The sequence below is a fragment of the Monomorium pharaonis genome, chromosome 1 (assembly GCF_013373865.1).
Source record: "Monomorium pharaonis isolate MP-MQ-018 chromosome 1, ASM1337386v2, whole genome shotgun sequence".
Lineage (NCBI taxonomy): Eukaryota > Metazoa > Arthropoda > Insecta > Hymenoptera > Formicidae > Monomorium > Monomorium pharaonis.
In genome coordinates this window covers 25,701,122-25,723,667 of record NC_050467.1, presented here as the reverse complement: position 1 = coordinate 25,723,667, position 22,546 = coordinate 25,701,122, and the positions used below count along the sequence as shown (strand labels likewise).

Sequence of the window (22,546 nt, the reverse complement as noted above, 5' to 3'; positions counted from 1 at the left end):
TGAATTATGTACATAATTTCAAAACTAAACATTTTGGAATTAAGTAATCTAAAATTACTTTCTGCTATAAAGATATAATTAAAGATAACTGTTATAATTAAGGATAGCTTAAAATATCAAAGCCACTAAAGTTAGCGGAATCATATCGAGAAAAGTATTTTTGTCGTATCAATGTATTTAAAATCCTATATAATTGTGTAAACAGCTCTAATTACTTTGCTTTTGACAGCAAGTAGTCTATCATATTAACTTGCTAATTATTGAAATTATTATCTGATTGATAAATATATAATTGACCGACAGATTATTAGACTCTTGCTTCATATATTATAACGGCATTAAATGTATGTGTCATTCTTGATATTAATAACTAGGTGTTTTCATTTATATAAATGCAGTTGTTACTTATCAGTCATGTTTCTATAATGATTTATATGGAATCGTTAATTAATAACATTCTGATCATATAGTATTACTAATACCATTATTAAAAATTATTTTAATTTTACTTGAGCGTATTCCAATTTAACAAGATTGCATTAAAGAGGTATTCTAGTCTATTGGGTCGAAAAAATCAATTTTTAAAAATATATTTTGCAAGTATTTTGTATGGAAAATATGTCAGCAAAAGAATTTGATCTAATTTGGAAAATTAACAAAATTATAGCATTTGATAAAGAACGATGCGTAGCGGATAGAGCATTGTATCGGCATTTATATTTTGGCTAAAGTTCGAAAGATTGTTATTTTTGGCAGGTCTTACATTTGGAGTAGGCTCTTTCTAACATATTATTGATTTTAACTCATGCCTGTGAAAGATTATTTGCTTTCTCGATTTAATGTGGCTTCGAACGTTGAGGCAAACAGATGCAAACTATTCATTTATTTACACGTTAAAATATCTTATATATGCGAATTATACCAATTTTGAAAGTTATGAATGTTGATCAGCAAGTAAAGATATACATGAACTCTTCGAAGGAAGTTCGTATCACCTACTCGGGGCGGCAATCAACTAGTTTTGTTAGAGAAAATAAGTTGTAGAGAAGAACGAGCAGCTTTACAAGACACTTTTTTATGAGCAAGAGGATAGTCTCCTGCATGACTCTAGATTAGCTGATTGATTGTAAGTAAAATTATTTCTATGTAATCAGAACAAAAAACTTTAAACGCGTTTTTCTCGCAATCACGTTTTTCAAATTGGTTCCCGTGATAATTTTTTTATTCTGATTTTTTTGTTTCAGATGAGTAGAATAGCCGAAATTTATATTTTCTTTAAACAAATTCGAAAAAATAACAAAAATTTGATTTCTAGACTATAATACCCCCTTAACATAAATTAAGATGCACTTTGAACTAAATTTTTTTTTAAGTTGGTATCAACTTAGAATTAATAAGAGAATCATTTTGAGATCGTCATACGTAAGTTAAAAAATATTTTTTCTTCTATAAACGAAGAATTTGAATAGAAGAAGTGTTGTTCGTTTAAAATGCGCCTTGGTTCTTTACAATTTATCAGCGTTCTATCTTTACTTTTCTATACATGCTTTTTTACGCATTTTTTTCATATTTTTGTCATATTTTATCATATTTTTGTAAGTACGTCGATTTACAAAAATACTCTTTGTTATATATGCGTCGAAAGTGGTTCTTTAACACAGTTCTTGTCCTCTAATAGATGACGTGAATTATGACAAAAACATTTCAGCACGACTTTTTCAACGCGTTTGATCATTTCAGTACTTGCATGCGTGTCATCTCACGACGCGCGTATGGTAATTCTCGCAGAATTGACACTTCGGCGCTTTCATGAACCTAAACCTGTCAATTTGCGAGAACCCAGGACACTCAAAGGACCACACATCGATGCACAAGTAACAAAAAATATGGTATGCAACATGGACGTAACGGCCTTTTGTACTCGTGCGGGTGAACGCACTCGTGCACAAAAGGCTGACTCTACGTCTTTGTAATGTACTATTATGACGAGGAGTGAGCAGTGAGCTGTGGTTGTGTGGTGCTGTGTGGTGGTAGCGGTGCCGGTGATGTATCGAGGTGCTCTGGAGGATCGAGGATTATTTAAATACAGAGATGAGGGATATTGCCTTAATTTTGGCAGTGAGATGGGAATTTTAGTGTACCTTGGACCGGCGGCAAAAGCCGCTTGTCGTAACGGGTCGACTGCAGTAGGTCGTCCAGAATCTCCTTGTCCGATTTTCCCTCCTCGAAACTGCAACACAATGCATTGTAGGCATATTCGGAAGAAATCTGGTGTTTACAGTATGTACAATAGTTTTTCTGTAAACTTCCAGCAGATAATCTTCGTCCCGATATGCCTTAAAATCATTTTGATCACGGAGAAACGGAAAAATATATTACAATATGATTTTATGAAACCTGATAATGTGTTTATTATTTAAAAATCATGAAAAAAAGTGAAATGACTTTATAGGATTCAAAGCATTTTCATCTGGGACTAATCGAAGTTAACTTTTTTAATTCCCCATATAATTTCTCCAGATTGCACGCAATATTTATAAAAAGATTTATCAAATATTATAGTTATTTAAATTTTTTATAAACATTTATCAAATTTATAAATATTTTTATAATTTCAGATTTAACAGATCATAAATATCTCTAAAATATCATTAAACTATTTATAAAATATTTTATGAAAATATTACTATAAATAATTATATTTTTATTAATTATAAATATTATGCAAAATATATATACATATAATATTTTAAATAAACGAATAGTAATCGGTATTATTTATTTTTTATTAAATTTTACAAGTTTACTGATATAATATGTTCTATTTAGCTGAATTCGACGCTTTTTTTATCCTTCTGCTTAAGACAAAAATAAATAGTGCAAAAAATTTAGTTACAAAAACAGACATATTTTTAGTACATATTTTTATATCAGAAATGTAAATAAAAATATATATACACACACAAATGTATATATATATATATATAAGATATTTTTAAATACCTCTCCCCCGGAAAGTCGGAGGATTCCAGGTTTGATGTTTTTCTTATTAAGTGTTAGTTTTTTGCAACAGAATTGTTTATAACATTTGAAAGAAAAAGAAAAACAGGTGCTTGTTAGCATAATAATTATTAAATTGATTATCAATTTAATATTCTAAATTATTAATGTGGTTTGTTTTATAATTGTGTTTTAAAGACCGAAAAATTTATTTGGCGCATAGTTCAGTTGTTCAGTAAGCTTTGAAGGGTATATTAGAAAATCATAAATAAATATCAGCATTCGAAGATCCAGCTGTGACCGAGTAAAACATTCTCATATTTTTTATTAGTTGAATTTTTTAATACATTTCTAAAATTTATTTTACATATGTAGTAATGATTCTTATATTATTGTAGAATCCTTTTACTAAAAATTTTTATAAAAAGTTTAGTATATATTTTTTAGCAAGTAATTTTTAGATAAAATATTTATAAATATTTATGATCAACTTTTAGTCATGTTATTTTTTTATATTGTTTATTTGGGCAGTATATCAGGATTAATAATACTTTCATAATATAATAATTATTATTTAATTATTATTATATTACGAAATTTTATTATTATGTGATTATTTAGGTCATTTGTGTAATAATAATAAAAGTAATAAATTTGTAAATTATCTTTAAATTATCAGATTCAGAAATAAGATATTAAAAAAAAATCTTTTATAACATATTGTCGTCTGAGCATATCTATTGGATAGCGCAATAATAAAAGCTATTATCATAATCTACAAATCAATAAATATCTTTACAAATGTTGCAGCTTAATAGTTTCAATATTTTTCTAAAAAATTTAGAAACAGGTTTTATTCGGATCCAACGAAATAAAATATTCCTTTACAGTTATTTTATTTTTTAAGTACAATTTATGTTATATATATTGATATTTATGTTGTAAATATGTGAAATGTATATATAATAATCTACCGATTCAATAGAAATGATGCAACTATCTAAAGCACTATACAAAACTGTATCTAATTTTACTCATAAAATGCTATCAAAGAACTTCCCATTAATCTACTTGTGCTAATACATTCGATGCAATAGTAGAGTACAAACATTCATGATATTGGTTTCTTTTCTATCACCAGTCTTAATGACATTATTAAAATATACTGATAATGTTCTATTTTCGATCCATAAAATCGTATATGTTTCTACATGCAGAAAAGTCGTAAAAACCATAATTCTCATATCACTCTCTTTGACTAATATGCATAATAGAATAATACACACAAACTTATCGAGTGATCATTTATAGATATTTATAAAAACGCTTTAGATTAAGAAAGGGGAAAGTACGTATACATGGGCCGACCATATCAATGTAATATGATTATGTCAGATATTGATCGTGTAGACAATCGATCGCAATTGAAAAAATCAATTCATAAATCAATATACAATATTAAAATACAATATAAAATACTAAATATAAAATACTAAATAAAATATAATTTTTACGATGAAAGAATAATATTAAAGACAATAAATTATATTTATTTCCCAGTAAACTAATTAATAGTAACATAATAGTAATATCAATAATTATAATTTCAACAATAATTATAATTTTATATATTCAGCAATATAAATGTAATATAAATCATACAGATACAGTTATATTGTTGAATGTAAAATTATAATATTAATGTTATGTTATTGTTAGTTGGAATTTAATGGATTTTAATTTGTACTATATAAGAATATAGTTATTTTTTATGAGAATATATTTATTATCTGCAATTTCAAATAACATAATAAAACATAAAATTAACTCAAATGCGCGTCAATCATTGCCAATACTATATTTTCTTTCTTCTTTAATGAGCAAAACATAAATATTCTATGACAATACAATCGGATTTAGCTTCTCGACTCATCATTCATCATCGCTCTTTTATGTTATACATTTTTTTCTTTATTAAACTTCTCCAGGTTTTGTAAAATAGCTTATTATGACAGTAGGATGATCGAGAAGCTAGGAAATAATTTGCATATGGTGATTATTTTTGTATACTATACGTACATGTCTTCGGCACGAGCGAGAGTGACGAGAGTAAAGGCAAGTGTGAGGATACAAAGGGAGGTGAAGATGAAGGAACTCGCGAAAGAGGTGAGAGACAGCGAGAGGATGGACGAGAGGCGGCCGCCACCACCCGCACACCGCCCTAACGCCACCCAACCCATTCTATGTCATCTAAAACAGAAAAAAGTAGTATCTTGACATGTTGAAAGATATTTACTGCTAACATACATTTATTCGATTTATATTTTTGCTTTTTTATAAATATAAAATTTTAAAAAAGCTTATATTACTTAAAATTAAAGTAGATACAATTTTTATATTATTTTTACAAACTTTTATAAAATAACTGTTTTGCGTTTGAGGATCTTATGATGCCACATTAAAATAACATAATATTTTTTTATCATTTTAATATGTATCGTAATATTATTAATATTGTGAACAATAATATAATATCAATATTCTTTGATATCGATAATAAAATATAGATTTATTGATAAAATATTTAATTTTTAATAATAAGAGGGAAGTTTTCTTTGTGTGTGCGTGTGTGTGTGTGTGTCGCACTAATTTTTAAAAAATATTTTAAAGAATTTATTTAAGGAGTAACACCACCCTTGAGGTTCTAAAATAATTACCTAAGTTCGAAAATTTTTTGTGGGCAAATAAATAGCTTTATTGAAAAAACAAATACAAATCATATTATTATACACATATTAAATTATTAAAAAAAATGTTTATTCATTTATAATTGTTTAAAATAACAACGGTGTTAGCACACTTCCGCAAACGCGCTTTTTCTAATTTGCGTGCAACACTATTCTTACAATTTTTATCTAATTGACTTGAATGTTTAACATAATCTTCTTTTATATATCACTCAACAAAGTACGTAGGATTTTTGCGAAACATTGAGAACTCTTTTTGTAGTAACAGTTTGTTTATCTCATTTTCCACTACAAAAATGTATTTTTTTCAAAAAATAGCAGTTATTACAAAAAAGAATATTTGTTTAAATGGCTATGTATTTTGCAACTTTAATCAATATAGAAAATAAAAGTTTTTAAATTTTTGTTCTAGGATAAACTGTCTTAGAGAAATCTTGCACGCAAAATGATATCTTCAAAAAAGTGCATTTTGCGGAAGTGTACAGTACACCGCCATTTAAAACAATTAAATAAATAAAAATTTTTTCAAATAATTTAATATATGTATAATAAAATAATTAATATTTATTTTTTCAATAAAGCTATTTATTTACCCACAAAAATTCCCAAAATGGGTATCATTTTAGAGCCTCAAGGATGATGATATCCTTAAAAAAGATGGATAAAAATATTTTTAGAAATTACTTTGTTTTTATTTATTATTGTTTAAAGATATAGTAAAAATACCACAAATCTAGAAAAAATATAATAGTATAATGTATTTATATATATATATATATATATATATATATATATATATACATATAATATACTCAAGTATATAAATTTTATATAAAATGCATTTTTGTGGAATATTAACATCGCAAGAATTCTAAAATAGAAACGATGATTAGAATTCTCAATACCCTATCGTACATTCCGTGAGACAATTAAATTTCATTATATGTTCATGGAGTTTATGTAAAAACTTGGCTCTAAAATTGTAACTACAGATTATAATGTACTTTAAGATCTTTTAAAATTTGTATGAAAATTTTCATTTAACTTATTACCAAATTAAAAAGTTGATTTTTGCAAAAATAGCAATTAAAAGAAATTTTACATTCTTTTTCAAGACTTTCTTATCGGAAAAATAAAAAGATCAAAATTTTAATTAGGTTAGACGAGAAAGAAACACGTTGTATATATCTCTAAAAAATGTTGAGTCAATTGAATTAAAACAAGATGAGTTCATGTAGCAATAGTTTTTTTGAGCTATTAAAAAATCAGTTTTTTTTTTTAATCCAAAAGCGAGAATTCCTTAAAAGTAAAAAAAGAATGCAAAAATTGTATCTTTTATAAATAGATAGGATATTTTTGTTCTTAAATTTCTGCGTTATGTCGATTAAAAGCATTATAACAGTGACACGTTGACATCATTGTATTGTAAGTGAAAAGAAAGAGAATATCGCGAGCAGTGGAGTGGGCAGCCGACAGTCAGACCGGCGGGCGTCCATGCTGATATAACGCTACTAGCATACAGCTGATGTCGTCCGATCAATACGGAGCGTTGCGGCATGGAGCATTATAGAGAGAGTACGTCATATGACTTAACCTGTTCCATTCTAGAAAAAAAACGAGTGACTCACTTTTCATATGACGTTTTCATGTCACGCTTTTCTCATGGTTTATCTTTTGTTTGACCTCACAAGTCTCAGCCTATGTTCCATCTTCGTTTCTATCAATTAAGACTCTCTCGTTTGAATGACATATAAAAATACGCGCGTGTCACATTATGCACGTACACACGCATACGTAATTTCACAAAGTTCTTAAAATATTTATATGTTTAAAACTTTTTTGAAGATTGTTAAAATTAGGATAATTTTTTACTGCTTCCATGAATTGCTCTCTTTGATAATAGAATATTATAAAATTAATATAAAATAATAAAGAAATATGAAAGATTTTGTGCTTTCCTCCAATCTAGTTTTTTTAACTTTTCAGAAAAATAAAATCCTGGTAAAAAACAGCTTTTTTCCATTTTCTTCTGATAATTACGGGAAAAATAGCTATAATAATAAAAAATTTATATGGGGGTGTTCTTAATTTTTTCAAAAATTAAAATTAAGAAAAAATCCAGCTTTTCTATTTTTTCGAAAAATACGAAAAAGTATGATTATTAATAACAGGCAAATATTAAATAAGTTAATTATTAGAGTTTTTAAGTGTGTGTAACACAAAATTTAAAACTATTAACGTAGAAGACAAAGGTAATAATATTTTAAAAGGAAAAACCCAGACAAATGTAAGGAAAACCGTTTTTTTCTTCAAAATTTTCAAAAATTTTTTTAGGCTAAAAGTATTCACATTTATTATGCAAATACTTATTATACTGACTTATTATTTTTGGCTATGATAAAATTTGTATTAGCTGATGTCCGTCAATTTGACAGATTTAATGGAACAGGTAATGTCGCTAAAGGAAGAATTTGACCATTAAGTTATCGAGCAATGGGGATTTTGCGCGAATGGGGAGACTCGAGACTTTGCTGGCACTACTTAATCACATTGTAGCATGAGTTACATTGGCGAAACGGCACGAAGAATCACGCGAAGTCGTAAGGAGGGTAAAAAAATAGGTGAGGGGCAAGGTTGTGCATGGATACAAGCTACGATTAACTTGACCCTATATCAAAGAATGCTTCGAAGCATTCTTTGATTAGTCAATTCGTAAAATTCATTGTTTTGTTTAATCAGTCAAACACTTTAAAGCATTTATAACGTCAAGTTGGCCGCAGTCATAATCTTATTAAAAGAGAAAAACAAAAACAATATTAATGGAACAAATAAAAGATGCCAAACATAAATTAAAAATAATTGTAAAAGAAAACATAAATCTAAAGAAAAAAATAGATAAATGTAAATTAAAAAATTTATTAAAAATAAAAAAATATATTAAAATAAAAATTTTTTTACAAAACGTTTGTTAAGAAAAGATTTTTTATTCTTTTATATTTTCAGAAGCAAATCTTGAAGTATTGGCAAACATTTTACTGTTGTAATAATTAAAAATTGTACAGTGATTGCTATGGTTAACAAATTTTTGTTTGTAGAAATATATTTTATAAAATAATAAAAACAAAAATTGATGTTATATATTATGCAAAGGAAGTAATATACCTCTATTTAAGATAAAAATGATAATAACTTTTATAATTTACAATAATGCATTATTATATATATGTATATATTTTTTTAAATATACCTTAACGTGAGATATGTAACTGGTTGCAATGGACGAGGCAGGCTTTTGCTATTCGTTGTGTAAGTCTGTTTCTTCAACTTTTACAAGTATTCATTTTTACGCAGGGCTCTCTTCATCCATTTTTACGACAAACATTTTTCAGCGTTTCATTGTCATCTCAGCATAGGCAAATTGTCGTCACCACCTAAAATCAATAAAAAATGTTACAAATTATAATATAATCGTAATACAATAACAATTGTGCATGGAAAAACTATTCTCAATCAGCAAAATGTGTTTTTCAATTCTTCGTTGTGTTGATAACAATATATTAACAAGCATATACTTCCCCCCCTCTTTCTCTGTCTCTTCCCCTCTCTCTCTCTTTCTCACTTAAAATACTTATATAAGACTAAAAATAATTGGGATTAATTGATTGATGATCGATATTTATTGAGCGCTCTGAGATAAGGTTTTCTTAAGCACTTTTATTACTACAAGTATAAGAATACAAATATATCAATTTTTGCTTTTGAAAAACCGACAAGTATATTACAGTAAGGGAAAGGGAAAAGTTATATTCTAATTAGAGAGTTAATAAGAGTATATGCAAAAGTCGCATTGCAACAAGTTGATGCAAAATATTCAGTAAACAAATATATTAGTATCAATATTATAATTTCATACTTAACTCGTTTCTTTTTTTCTTTATACTGCAAAAATCGAGTTTTATTGAATTTATTTATTATTGTATATTGTATACATATATGTGCAATTATTATAAAGATGAAATTGATATTTTTATAAAATCCATCAAGTTCTTTAAATTAAATTATAACAAAATTTATTACAATAAATAATATTAATGTAAGATTAATAAGCAATAATAATAGAGTGAAACTAATAATAAATAAGAATATTAATTGTAAAAATAAATTTAATCTATTGATATTTTGAAGTTCATTAAGTTTATTAAGATAGAATTTTTAGATTATTAGGGAATAAAATATTTTGATGAAGAAAACAATTTGTTATTTCATACATTTAAATACACAAAATTTTAGATTTGCAATTTTTTTCTTTATGTTCTAAATGTTATAGGTTTTATATACATGTGTATGTGTGTGTGTGTGTGTGTGTGTGTGTTTAAATATCTTATTTAAATAAATTATATTTATTAGACATACGCGTAATCATATTTATCAAAATACTTTCTTTAATTACTTTTAAGTGTAAAACAAATGTGAAAAATTATGCAGCCACACAAACAATCGAATAAATTTAACTTTAATATTTTAAACAAAATTAACAAAATTAAAATATTTAAAATTTACAAACACCGTAAAATGTACAAAAAATTTATCTTAATGATATACATATTATAAAAATACATGATAGAAATAGTGATAAAATTCGAAAATATCTCTCTTTAAAAGTATGATATATGATAATTATGCAAATAATTTTATTTTTTGACGGAAAATTACTTGAGAAAACTGAATATACTTAGAAATTAGAACAATAATCTCGTGGCCATCGAAGGACACAAGTCCGTTAACGTGACCCTGGCTTGTCCGGCCATTCTATTTCGTAATGCCATCGATAACATGCGCTCTCTTATCGATCCTTACGTTTTACACTGCGTCTGCAGCAGTTACTTTACATTTTCTTACAGAAATAATGAATAAATATGTGCGCGCGATTATTTATATCGATAAGATGCTAGAGAAGAAGGCGATATTTATATCAATCTTTTGACATAGAAATGAGCTATAATCTGTAATACAAAAAAAAAATCAGGAAAAATGAAAAGTTGTAGATATACCTAATTTTATTTAAAAGACATATAAAAAATGATTAACATTAATTAATGGTAACGTTAATGTTATAAATTTACACTGAAAATGTAACTGTGTTACGTACAATATGTGTTATGTTACAATTATACTATTGAGTGAAATTACAACATTAATGGTATTATTAGTGTTTACTAAAAATCTTAAGTATCTATCATACTATAACATATATAGGTAAAATAAGAAATTTTAGAATGTTTTTAAATTTGATCATTCTTTTGCAGAAATATGACGGAAGCATAATTTTATATATATATATATATATATATATATATATATATATATATACACATATATATATTAATGCAGATTAGATACATGTAATTTCACAAGAGCGATATCATACGGTTTTCATAAATCACTTATTAATCGGCTCGATCGCTGACCAAGATTGACGGCACGAGGATGAGAAAAAATTATGTGAGAACAAATGCACATGTCTTACTTTACTATCTACAAAAATAGATAAGCTCTTTTCAGTATTTCTTTTTAGTTTAAAAAATTTATATAAATATCTATTCCTTTATAATTTTCTAAAATTTGTACGCAATATATACACTACTCGAAAAAGAATAGGGAACACTTTTCGTATACCGAAATTTTTTAGGCTATTTTTAAATTGCTGAAACTCAGCAAAAAAACATCATAGAAACAAAATTCGAAAAGCGTTTTAAAACTTGAAACTTCTTCTCTTAAACGCTTTTTTGCGATTTCAGTTATCTTTTTTTTACCAACATGACACAATGATAAAGCTTGATCCATTAAAATAAAAATTTTTAATGCGATTTTGTTGCGCTGCATCTAGCGTGAAAAAAATCATTGAGAATTTCTGTTAATTATATCTTGTAGTAGGATCTTTTTTTTTTATTTTGAGTGGTCGTTTCCTTGCTGTACGATTTTTTTTGACCGAATTATTAAGATTTTAAGAAAAAATAATTATTTTGACTTTACTTCATCACTTATTACTCGTGAACAAATCAACGTATGTACAGCGCTCTGTAAAAAAGCGATGGAAAGCTGTAAGTTTACAATTTTTAATGCTATTATTGCTTTTTTCGTAGATTAACTTTTTCTAACAACAAATCGCACTTAAAGATTATGCAATAAAAAATTATGTAAAAAATCGCACACTTTACAGTTTTTATTTACTTCAATATATTGTCTGGTGAAGAAAGATCCAATTACATCACTAAAGCCAAATTTTATAGTATAACTACTCCCCAGTAAAAAACACTAACGTTATATGTATTGCACTTAATCAATCTAACTGATAGAAGCAGAATTTACAAATTCTAAATGTGATAGTCAAAATTTTAGCGGATACAAAAATTAACGATGCATTTTGGTTATGACATCAAGAAATCTGTTTATATTAGCAAAAAATTCTTTTGGATGCACATTTTGATTTTATAAATATATAAACAATATTATATATATGTATGTATGTAGGCATGTATATATATATATATATATATATATGTGTGCGCGCGCGCGCGTGTGTGTGTGTAAAATAAAAGTTAAGTTAGGTATAATTATGACAGATAAAATTTTATTTTAAGTTTATAATATAACAAGGTAGTCAAAAGTCTAGATACAGTCTAATATTTCGTAAATGATACATTTTATTTAAAAAATGCTTTAGACAAAACTTGTAAGGTTTAAAAACTGCATTTAATATCTGCTTGACTTTGAATTACCAGGATTAGATTAAAATTAACTTAATCTTTTTTAAAAAAATCCCTATTTTTTATTACATATTTTTGTACCTAATATTGAGATGATTTTAAAATAATGTAATAAAATTCAATCAATTTCGTTAAGTACATTTTGATAAATGGCTTGACAAATTGTAAGTACTACAGACATTAGTGTTATCTGAAGTGTACCATTCACGTAGAGATTGTATAATCGAACTTTATTTGCGCGTGTGTGTGGAGGGATACGTGCGTGCATGTGCGCGCGTTTTTTTAAGCTTGCAACTTTTATCTAAAACACTTTCTGTAAAATACATTGTTTATGAAGTATTCGACTGTATCCAATCTTATAAAACATTTTGTACAGCAAAATTTAATAATAAATATTTTTTATACAAAGTTTTATATATTCTATTATATATGTTTACAATTCAAAAATTGTGAGAGTTACGATTTTCTAGACTTCTCTAATTCGCCGTTCACTATTAAAAAGAAACATTAATTTTTAATGTCTTTTGGGGAAAAACTTTTTAAGCAATACATTTTTTGTCTAATTATTTAAATTAATTAAAGTTTAGTAAGAAGTATTAATTCTTACACTTCAAAAATTAATATAAAAAATAAAAACATGCAAAACAATAAATAATATAATACAATATATATAAAATGTTTGTCGCAATAAACTTAGAAATTAAGTTTTTGATCTCAGTATTTTGGCTGCATGAATAGGTTGGCACGAAAAGACACTACTATGTCATGGCCATGAAGTATGGTTTGTCTCAAACAAGTGCTTTACTTTTGTCGATGATACACAAGTACTTTTTAAACTATGAGATTAAAACTTTAAACTTATATGTTGAAAACACAATAAATTAAAAAATTGAGTTTTTCTCAATTAATAATTAGATGTTGAGAATTTCAAAAGCTAATTATCTAGACTAAATTATTTATTTAGTATATAACATTTTTTTAATCACTCATAACATCAAACATATAATTTAAAAAATAAAAATAAAAATAACAGTATGTACATATTCTAATACGATAAAAAAATATTTTTGGTTTTTAACATAATTTTAAAATTTAGATTGTATGTACACAACTATCTGTAGCAAATCTGACTATGATTAGCTGATTTGTTTATTGACTTACGTTGTATATGCTACTAGCATTAAAGTCCTATGTTTGCAGTTTTTCTTATAACAAATTTAATTATTTATAATATAAAATCTATTCTACGTCAAATAACTATTTTGAATTAGCTCTATTTATAAGTTTTATACTATTTCATTCATATAGTTATATGAATAATGTATTTAAATTTAGATTTATAAAATAATAATTAATATTATAATTTGATTTTTACAATATTTTAATACATTTACTGAGTATAAAATATAACAGAATATCACATCCTCAAAACATGCGATTATTCTGATTAAAAGGTTACGTATACGGCATCATGATGTTGAAGCAATGTGGAAGGCAGCAATCACTGTTATTGAAACTTATTATGCAACCATAACTTTGCTTTTACTATAACCTTCACCCTAGGTGGTAAGAAAATTACGTCATAGTGAAGTAGAAGCCAATATCACTATGCATGTATATCTATTTTCTGCTTTTGAAAGGTATGCATTTTAAATAAAACAATATAATGCTATACTATAAATTTTCCAAATTTATGTAGTCTGCACTTATTATTAAAATAGCCAATAAATATTATCCATCTGACTTTAGTGGATAAGAAAAAACGCAGTGAAAAAGGGAAAATGTAAATTGATTATTTATATATACCACTTCACTTGTATCAGTTTACTCTTGTTTCATTTTTTTTTATTGGATATAATTTTATAAATATCTTTTCTATTTTTCTAATATACAATGAGATATAAAAATGTAGAGAAGGTCCATTGTTACTTAAGGGACTACACATCGATGCATAGATAACAAAAAATACGGTGCAACACAGGTGTAACGGCATTCATACACAAAAGGCCGACTTTACGCCTTTTTTTACATAATATATTATTTTGCGTATTACTCTCTCTCTCTCTCTCTCTCTCTCTCTCTCTCTCTCTCTCTCTCTCTCTCTCTCTCTCTCTCTCTCTCTCTCTCTCTCTCTCTCTCTCTCTCTCTCTCTCTCTCTTTCTCTTTCGCCGTTATCTTAAACATTTTTTGCCAATTTCATGAGTTACATAAAATATTATTAAAAGTACTTTCAAGTACAATTCAAATTTATTAGAATTTCTGTCTATTTTTAAAGCGTTTTTAAATTATAAAATTTAGATCTTATTTTTACAAAAATTGAGCAATATGTCAATGATAATCACGTGTGCCAATATGGAATACATGACATAGACATTCTCGTTCTAAGACTATGGTCATAAAAGCAGTAAGCGTAGCATTGACGCAGAGTAGCAACTGTGTATTGAGCTATCGTAAGTAGTAATGCCGCGCATGAAGGTCAGCAGGTCTGTCTGACTCAGTCGCGGTCGCTTTCACTCGAGAATAAGTGACCTTACAACTCGCGACGAGCATAAATGATTATTTTCTCCCATCACGTAAGAATTTTGTCTCATTAAACTTATAATATTTTATACTATTATTGGTAATCTTTATCTTAATTTTCTGTTTTTGTAAATTTTATGCGGAAATACACTTTTTAGTAGACTGTAACTAAGAGGTTCTACAGATTGCAGTTCCGTTATTGCATTGTGCTATTCAAGAGATTATTTATGATTGATTTCGTTACAGAAAATTAGTTACGTTGTATTTTGAGAACGCGCAAATTCAGATCATAACCGTATAAATATATAGATTACTCTATTTCGTCTGTTTTACTCGTAAGAGATACAGATGGAGATAGAAAGAAAGAAACACACACACACACACGCACGCGCGCACACACGCATGCACGCACAGAGAGAGAAAGAGAGAGAGAGAGAGATTTAAAAGTCGGATTTTTAAAATAAGAGCTATATAGTAGTTATATATATATATAATTATATAATAAAGTGCGTCCCAAAGTTCAAGAGTCAATTGATTTGTCACAATTATAAAAAAAAGGTTTTTACTTAGAAGAATAGATGATATATGTAAAAGAATGAATCGCTAATAAATACATAAAGACTGACTGTATCTGCAAAATAAATATATCTTTTATGTAATATTATAAGTGAGTTAAGTTTAGTTCTCTATTCTTTTCGAATACATTAACTACAGAAAACTGAAACAATTATCTATCTCTCGTAATATCACTACTTATCTTTTTTATAGATTCTTCTGCTAATTTTTTTAGAAGTTTTTATATTCTAGATTAAAAATTTGTTTTCAAAATTTTTACCAATTAAAATTGCCAATGTTCTAATTTGATACAATACTCCGTTTATTGTACATTTCTCACTAAAATCGAACGTTAAAATGATATATGCTTGCTACCTGGGTAGGTAGGTTACCAACTCAGGTCAACTCGATCTCAGTTGACCTGATGTCGAAGCAACATTGCATTGACGTTGAATGTGAAAGAAGTAAGGAAGGAAAGAGTGCACTTACTCGATGACGTCATAGAAAAAGGATAAAAGAAAGATGAGGAGAAAGCAGAGAGAGAGAGAGAGAGAGAGAGAGAGAGAGAGAGAGAGAGAGAGAGAGGGAGGGAAGAAAAAGGAAGAGAGAAATAAAGAGAGTTATACTACAGAATAAAGGATCGACTGATCGACATCGTTCATTGTTAATTTAATGCAGATTCAAAAAGATTATATGCATTATTTGGAAAATACAATAAATAAAAATTAATATATTTGTTTAGAAAAAAATATTATGTTTTTATTAAAAACATAATATTTATTTCTTTGTTATATTTATATATTAAAGAAAATTTTTCTATAAAAAATCGAAAAAATTATTTTCAAGACAAATTCTAACAATCTTATTAATACATATTTTGATAACCTTAAAGTTAAACAATAAAAAAGTTACATAGATTATACATACATTTTCAAATTGTAATGTGTTAAATTTTAAATTTAAACAAAATGCTGAATAATACAGAATCTAAATTTGTAAGTAAAAGGTTTTGATAAAAATTGAATTTAAGTAAACAAAAGTTTTGTGAAAAAAAAAAGAATATTTTATTCTCAAAATTATAGTTTTATAGAAATTTAGGAAATAAAATCAAGTATTGTTTTAGAAAAAGAGGACATAAATTTAAAAAACATAATGTTTAGTTACAAAAATATTGATTTATTGAGTTATTAAATATTCTGATAATTGATCAGGTAAAGTTATGATAAAAAAGATATGAACATACATAAAAGAGACAAGCAATATACAGCCGGTGTACATTTTAATAAAACAGAGTCAATAAATTATTTTTGGAGTGGTTAGTAAGAGTAAAATGAACGATCGATCCTAGCGAATGAGGACGATCAATTCGCAATTGAAGAAAACTGTGAAATATTATTATTTTTCCGTAGTCAATATAATTTGTTCAGTATATCGAATCATTTAAACATTGTTATTGACGCAGATTTGCAACAAATATTTTGATGCAACTATTAGTCTTCTTTTTATAACATTGATGAAAAACTAATTAAATAATTTTTAAATAAACTTATAATAAAAAAAAATCTAATTTTAAGGGTATTTAAAAATATTTAAAAACTTATTATTCTTGTAGTAGTATTAGTGATTAATAAATTAAGAAAATCGATTTTTACACACACACACACACACACACACGATATAATTATTAGTAAATTTTTAATGTTTTCATTAATTTATTTCTTAATCTTTTTGATCAGTCAAATTTTTACTTTCTATTGAATTATTATTCTCTTAAATATATATAAAACTATTAATCAACTCTTAAAATAAAATAGGTTTATTTCAATTTTAATTTTTTTGTAATCGCAAAAATATTTTTAAAAGGAGAATGATAATTATTTCGAGAATTGCACGCACAATTTAATGACGCAAAACGGAAGACGAGGTCAAAAGTTCACGTGCTCCAAATAAGCGGCGTACTACGCTTCACTCTTGCCAACCCAACATTCTCGCAATTCTCTGAGAATAATTAATCCTAAGAGCGATTCCAATCTCTATTTAAGTAGAAAAAATAAATCTTGGAATTATAAAGCTCTTTGAAAAAAATTAAGTGTTTTATTTAAGTGTACATTTGCAAAATCATAGGGCAAAACAATTTTATGTTCTTTTTCATCACTAGGTCAACACATGTTTAAATCATTATTCTTTTTTACTTTTTCTTGTATGTTTTTAAAAGTATTTATGTTAGTTAACATAACAAATTATGTTGAATAAATAGTTTTTAATTAAAAAATGTGGAGCATTACTTTTTTGAACATCTTCATATTATCAATAATATACTAATAATTATTATTATATAAATTATGCAATTTGCAAGAAAACATCGTGTAAATATAATTCTCACTTTTGATGAATTTGTTTTTAGAAGATAGAAAAAGGCATGTATAAGTATAACTTTTTACTTTTTTAATTATCTAAACAGATTATGTTTTTATCGGTGCAATGTTTAGTTTTTCAGAAATAAAGGAATACTAAATTAGGAGACTGTTCCAATTTTGGTGTCTTCTCTTTCTTCGTCTTTCTCTTTCTCTCTTTCACACACACACACACACACACACACACACACACACACACACACACACACACACACACACACACACACACACACACACACACACACACACACACACACACACACACACACACACACACACACACTCTCTCTCTCTCTCTCTCTCTCTCTCTCTCTCTCTCTCTCTCTCTCTCTCTCTCTCTCTCTCTCTCTCTCTCTCTCTCTCTCTCTCTCTCTCTCTCTCTCTCCCTCTCCCTCTCTCTCTCCCTCTCTTTCTCTCTCCCTCAAAATTAATTACACGTACAATTGCATATAAGAAGACTTATTGCAGATTTATTGCTTTCAAACAGAATGAGTTGCTTGTAAGATTTTGCAGTATATATCAGACTTCACAGTATATATCAGAATAAATCCATGCATACCAATTTTATTTTCTATAAATTTCATTTTTGTATTTAATTTTCTATCAAGAATTCAATGCAAAATATATACATGTTTGGAAATGTATAATAGATGAATTGATAGAACAGTTAAATATATAATAATAATAGCTTTAAAAATAATAATAGCTTAAAAAAATGTAATTGTTTTATAATAAATACAAATATGATAATATTAATAACTTAAAATCCTCTTTAAAATAGATGATGAAAAATATCAAAGCACGAGGTTTTGTAGTTATTTTTACGTGTGCTCCTCGTGTTGTAAAAGATCGATATTCGCTTATAATTCAAACGGCGTGCGTACATTCCCTCCGCATCTCCTCCACTTGGCGTTGGCTCATTACGAGCACGAACTTTATTTCTCCTGTTTTAACTGTTATTTCCACTAACCCATTTTTTATATTTTTCACAATTATATGGCTCAATTAAAGATTTTAAAAATGAACAATGTCTAGCAACACGAGATACATGTTTAAAATTTCGAGTACGTGCAGAAGTATTTTAGAAAGACTTGAAAAGATAAGGTACCTGTACTTAAATGCCCTCCTCCCAAGCTTTGGAAATTTTTATAATTTTTTGATGAATACAAAATTGAAAAATAAGGATCAGATTTAAAATAGGAAACGTTTCTAAAACTAAAAAAATATATAAAAAAGTTTTAATTATTTATACAAGTATAGTAAAAATTTAAAAAAAGATAGCACTTGTTGATTACACATATATATATCTAATGTGGCCCAGCTATGTATTTTCCTTTTTTTGTACAAATACAAAATAACAAAATCAACATGTTTTATTAAACATTCATTAACATACTTAAAGAAAGAATTACACACACAGCTATTAAATAATGAAACTGTGTTTATTTACTACAAGGGACGTTATCTTAACTTATACCTGTCAAAAAGCTTCAACTAAATAGAGAAAAACAAGAAATACTAATCAAAAATTAAACATGAAATAATGAAACCAAATCTTAACATTTTTGTATATTAATAAGATACATTGTGTTTTTAGTAGTGCCTCTGGCTATAATGGCTTCAGAATATAAAGAGCTTTCTTTCTTTAATTATAAATAAGATGTTTTAATAAAAACCTAAAATAAATATTGTTAAAAAACATAAATAAAAAACTACAATAATATGAATTGTGAATATTTATAATTGTTACATGATAGTTACACAAAGCAAAAACTTACCTCTGAAACTTTAAATTCAGAAGAATACAATTTGAATAAAATGTGATTACAAGCCGTAGAAAGGAAATATTGAGCAGTTAACTAGCATAAATACATCATATCGATTTCCTGAGCGATATATTAGCATTATCTGCAAAATTCATTGTATAACTATTTAAAAATGGAGTGTGAGCCAAATTGGGTACATGATCATATGGAATACAGGTACCTTATTTTTGATAGAAGATAAATTATTATTGTATGGCAATTGAAAAAGGTTTTGACATACAAAATTAAGCAATTCTGATTTCAATCATAAATCTTCATTGCAAATCATTCCGAGTTATTTACAAATGACATTGTTTACTTTGTAATAAGATAAGTATTTCAGGCTGTTAGATTTATTTTCTACGTTTTTTTTTGTGCACTTATTTGTAAAGTTTAAATAAACTTAGTTTAGTTAATTAATAATCAATCGTGAAATTGATTTATATGTCTTATAATAATTTTATTCTTCTCCAAATTTTGAGACACAAAAATTGTATAAGAAAATATAAAATAATTTTATAAACAATAATTTTATACAGATTAAATAAAGAAATAATTTTATAAAGAATTTCTGTATACAGAAATATTTATTTTTTAATTGTAAAATGTTTTTAAAATTTTATTAATCAAAGGGCCTCCATAATTTTAAATTTATATAGATTTATATTACAAAGTTTTTATAAATAAAAATAATAAACAGAACATTATTGTTAATTTGACATCTTAATGTAAAATTTTAGCATTTAATATCTTTACAAAACAAATAAACTAAAGTGAATCACATTAAAACAAGGATTAAGATCATATTTATTATATTCTGGTTGAAATTTGTTATTCTAGTGCGTAAATTACTTCGCCTCTCTCTCTCTCTCTCTCTCTCTCTCTCTCTCTCTCCACACCTAAAATAATAAACCTAAAATCGTATCAATCAATCCTTTTGATTTAATTTGCATCAGTCTATTCTATTATACAATTAATTTTCTAACTTGTACTTTTAATGAAAAGAAAATGCGCTATGACTCTTCGGATAATTTGATAATTTACTTTATTAACTGCTGGCCACATACTGCGTACACATACTTTTTACACAAAATTGATATATATAATTTAGCGATAAGGAAAAGATGATATTATGGCTCCTGTAGACAATATGGCTACTCGTATTATCTCCATTATTAGTTGACGAATTTTAGTAATTACATATGGAATTATTCGCTTAGTAGCCTGCCGTTATGAAGTAGCGTTAATATGACAATATACAATAGCTGACATTTGTTATAAAGCATTTTTACTTTTAAGCAGGAACCCGAATCGATTGGAACCGGTTCCAATTGGTTCTCGTTTCTTTTTTTCTTTTTTATGATGCAATGACTATGACAATTTAACTCAGTCTTTGTTTCCTTTACTTTCTACAATTATTTAAATTATTATTAAATATTATTAAATATTATTAATTATTATTATTTATTAAAAATCGAAAAATTAAGATTTGAAATCGGAACAAAAAAAATTTTTAATTTAAACAATTTTTTATTTTTTTTTATCAAAAAATTTGAACCTGTACAGTTTTCAAATATTTTATTAAACCGTAACTGAAACCAAACCATAATTTGATTTCTGTCCGAGTTCTTGCTTTTGAGAATTTTAAAACTTTATAAAGATACATTTTAACATTTAATTACATATACTTCCTCATCCTTTTTAAACTTAAACGCATTATCACTCAAATGTATGTATACTTGAGTATTTTTCTGTTATTTAAATTTTTATTCGTTTGTCCATATTTCGAGTTATACAAAGTTAAACAATAACATAAGATTTTGTTAGCCACTTATGATGTAATCACTTTCGATCGTTTTTATATCGAAAAAATTCCTTCATATATGATTGTCATTCTACTGTTAATTAGTAATTCGTGAAATGTGTAAATTATTTATTATAGCAATAGAAGGAAGAGATTGCGTACAAACCTAAAAATCCTACCTTTATTAAATAAGTCTATCTACCTTTATCTCTCTTCACAATTATGTTATAGTTTTTAACCTCGCCTTCGGCTCGTGTGTCTATATCCCGCACTTACAGACAATTAACCGATTTATCGCACTATTTGCATAAATATCTATTTTGTAATTTGGCCGAATAACCAGTTTACCTGGCCGGATTGTGACAAAGTGATCGAATAGGCTGGATACCGGTACATCCCTATCAAGAACTAAATGAAAGCATTGTATTTTAGATATGAAATATATATGGATTGGGAATAGACAGATTTTTTTCCTTGAGATCTCTCTCTCTCTCTCTGTCTCTCTCTCTCTCTCTCTCTCTCTCTCTCTCTCTCTCTCTCTCTCTCTTATCTCTCAATTTATACTTAGTTTATAAGCATGTTTTTGGCGAACTTTCAAAAGAGACTTACCGAGAGCAGACAGAGATCTGTGAGAAAAGTCAGCCGTGTCGAAGCTTCACCTCTCTTTCTTTTTTTCTTTCTGTCTTTCTCTTTCTCTCTCGTTTCTAGTACTCCTCTCGAATGCGTGTCACCCTCGAAAGTGGATCACTATTCATATGAATTTACATCGGTAGAGAACACAGAAAATACAGATGGATAGATAAATAAAAGTAGATAAGTAGATAAGTAGATGGATAGATATGTAGATAGGTAAATAGATAAATAGATAGAAAAGGAGATAGATAAGTAGATAAGTAGATAGGTAGGTAGATAAGTAGGTAGGTAGGTAGGTAGG

The 22,546-nt window shown here is 26.7% G+C and overlaps 1 protein-coding gene across 15 annotated transcripts in view; it reads right to left on the bottom strand.

Annotated features, from left to right (window-relative positions):
• Window positions 1-22,546, bottom strand: part of LOC105835511 (glutamate-gated chloride channel) — a 56,794-nt gene that overhangs the window by 33,640 nt on the left and 608 nt on the right. For 13 of the 15 annotated variants that reach the window (XM_012678877.3, XM_012678876.3, XM_012678880.3 and 10 more), the window contains exons 2-5: window positions 22,222-22,359; window positions 8,995-9,178; window positions 5,080-5,250; window positions 2,142-2,230 (exon numbers count right to left, since the gene is read on the bottom strand). In XM_012678877.3, coding sequence (XP_012534331.1) covers window positions 2,142-2,230; window positions 5,080-5,240 — 250 coding nt within the window. In that variant the 5' untranslated portion in view covers window positions 5,241-5,250; window positions 8,995-9,178; window positions 22,222-22,359. The remainder of the gene's footprint in view (window positions 1-2,141; window positions 2,231-5,079; window positions 5,251-8,994; window positions 9,179-22,221; window positions 22,360-22,546) is intronic. The other 2 variants (XM_028192229.2, XM_012678879.3) reach the window with 1 other exon arrangement.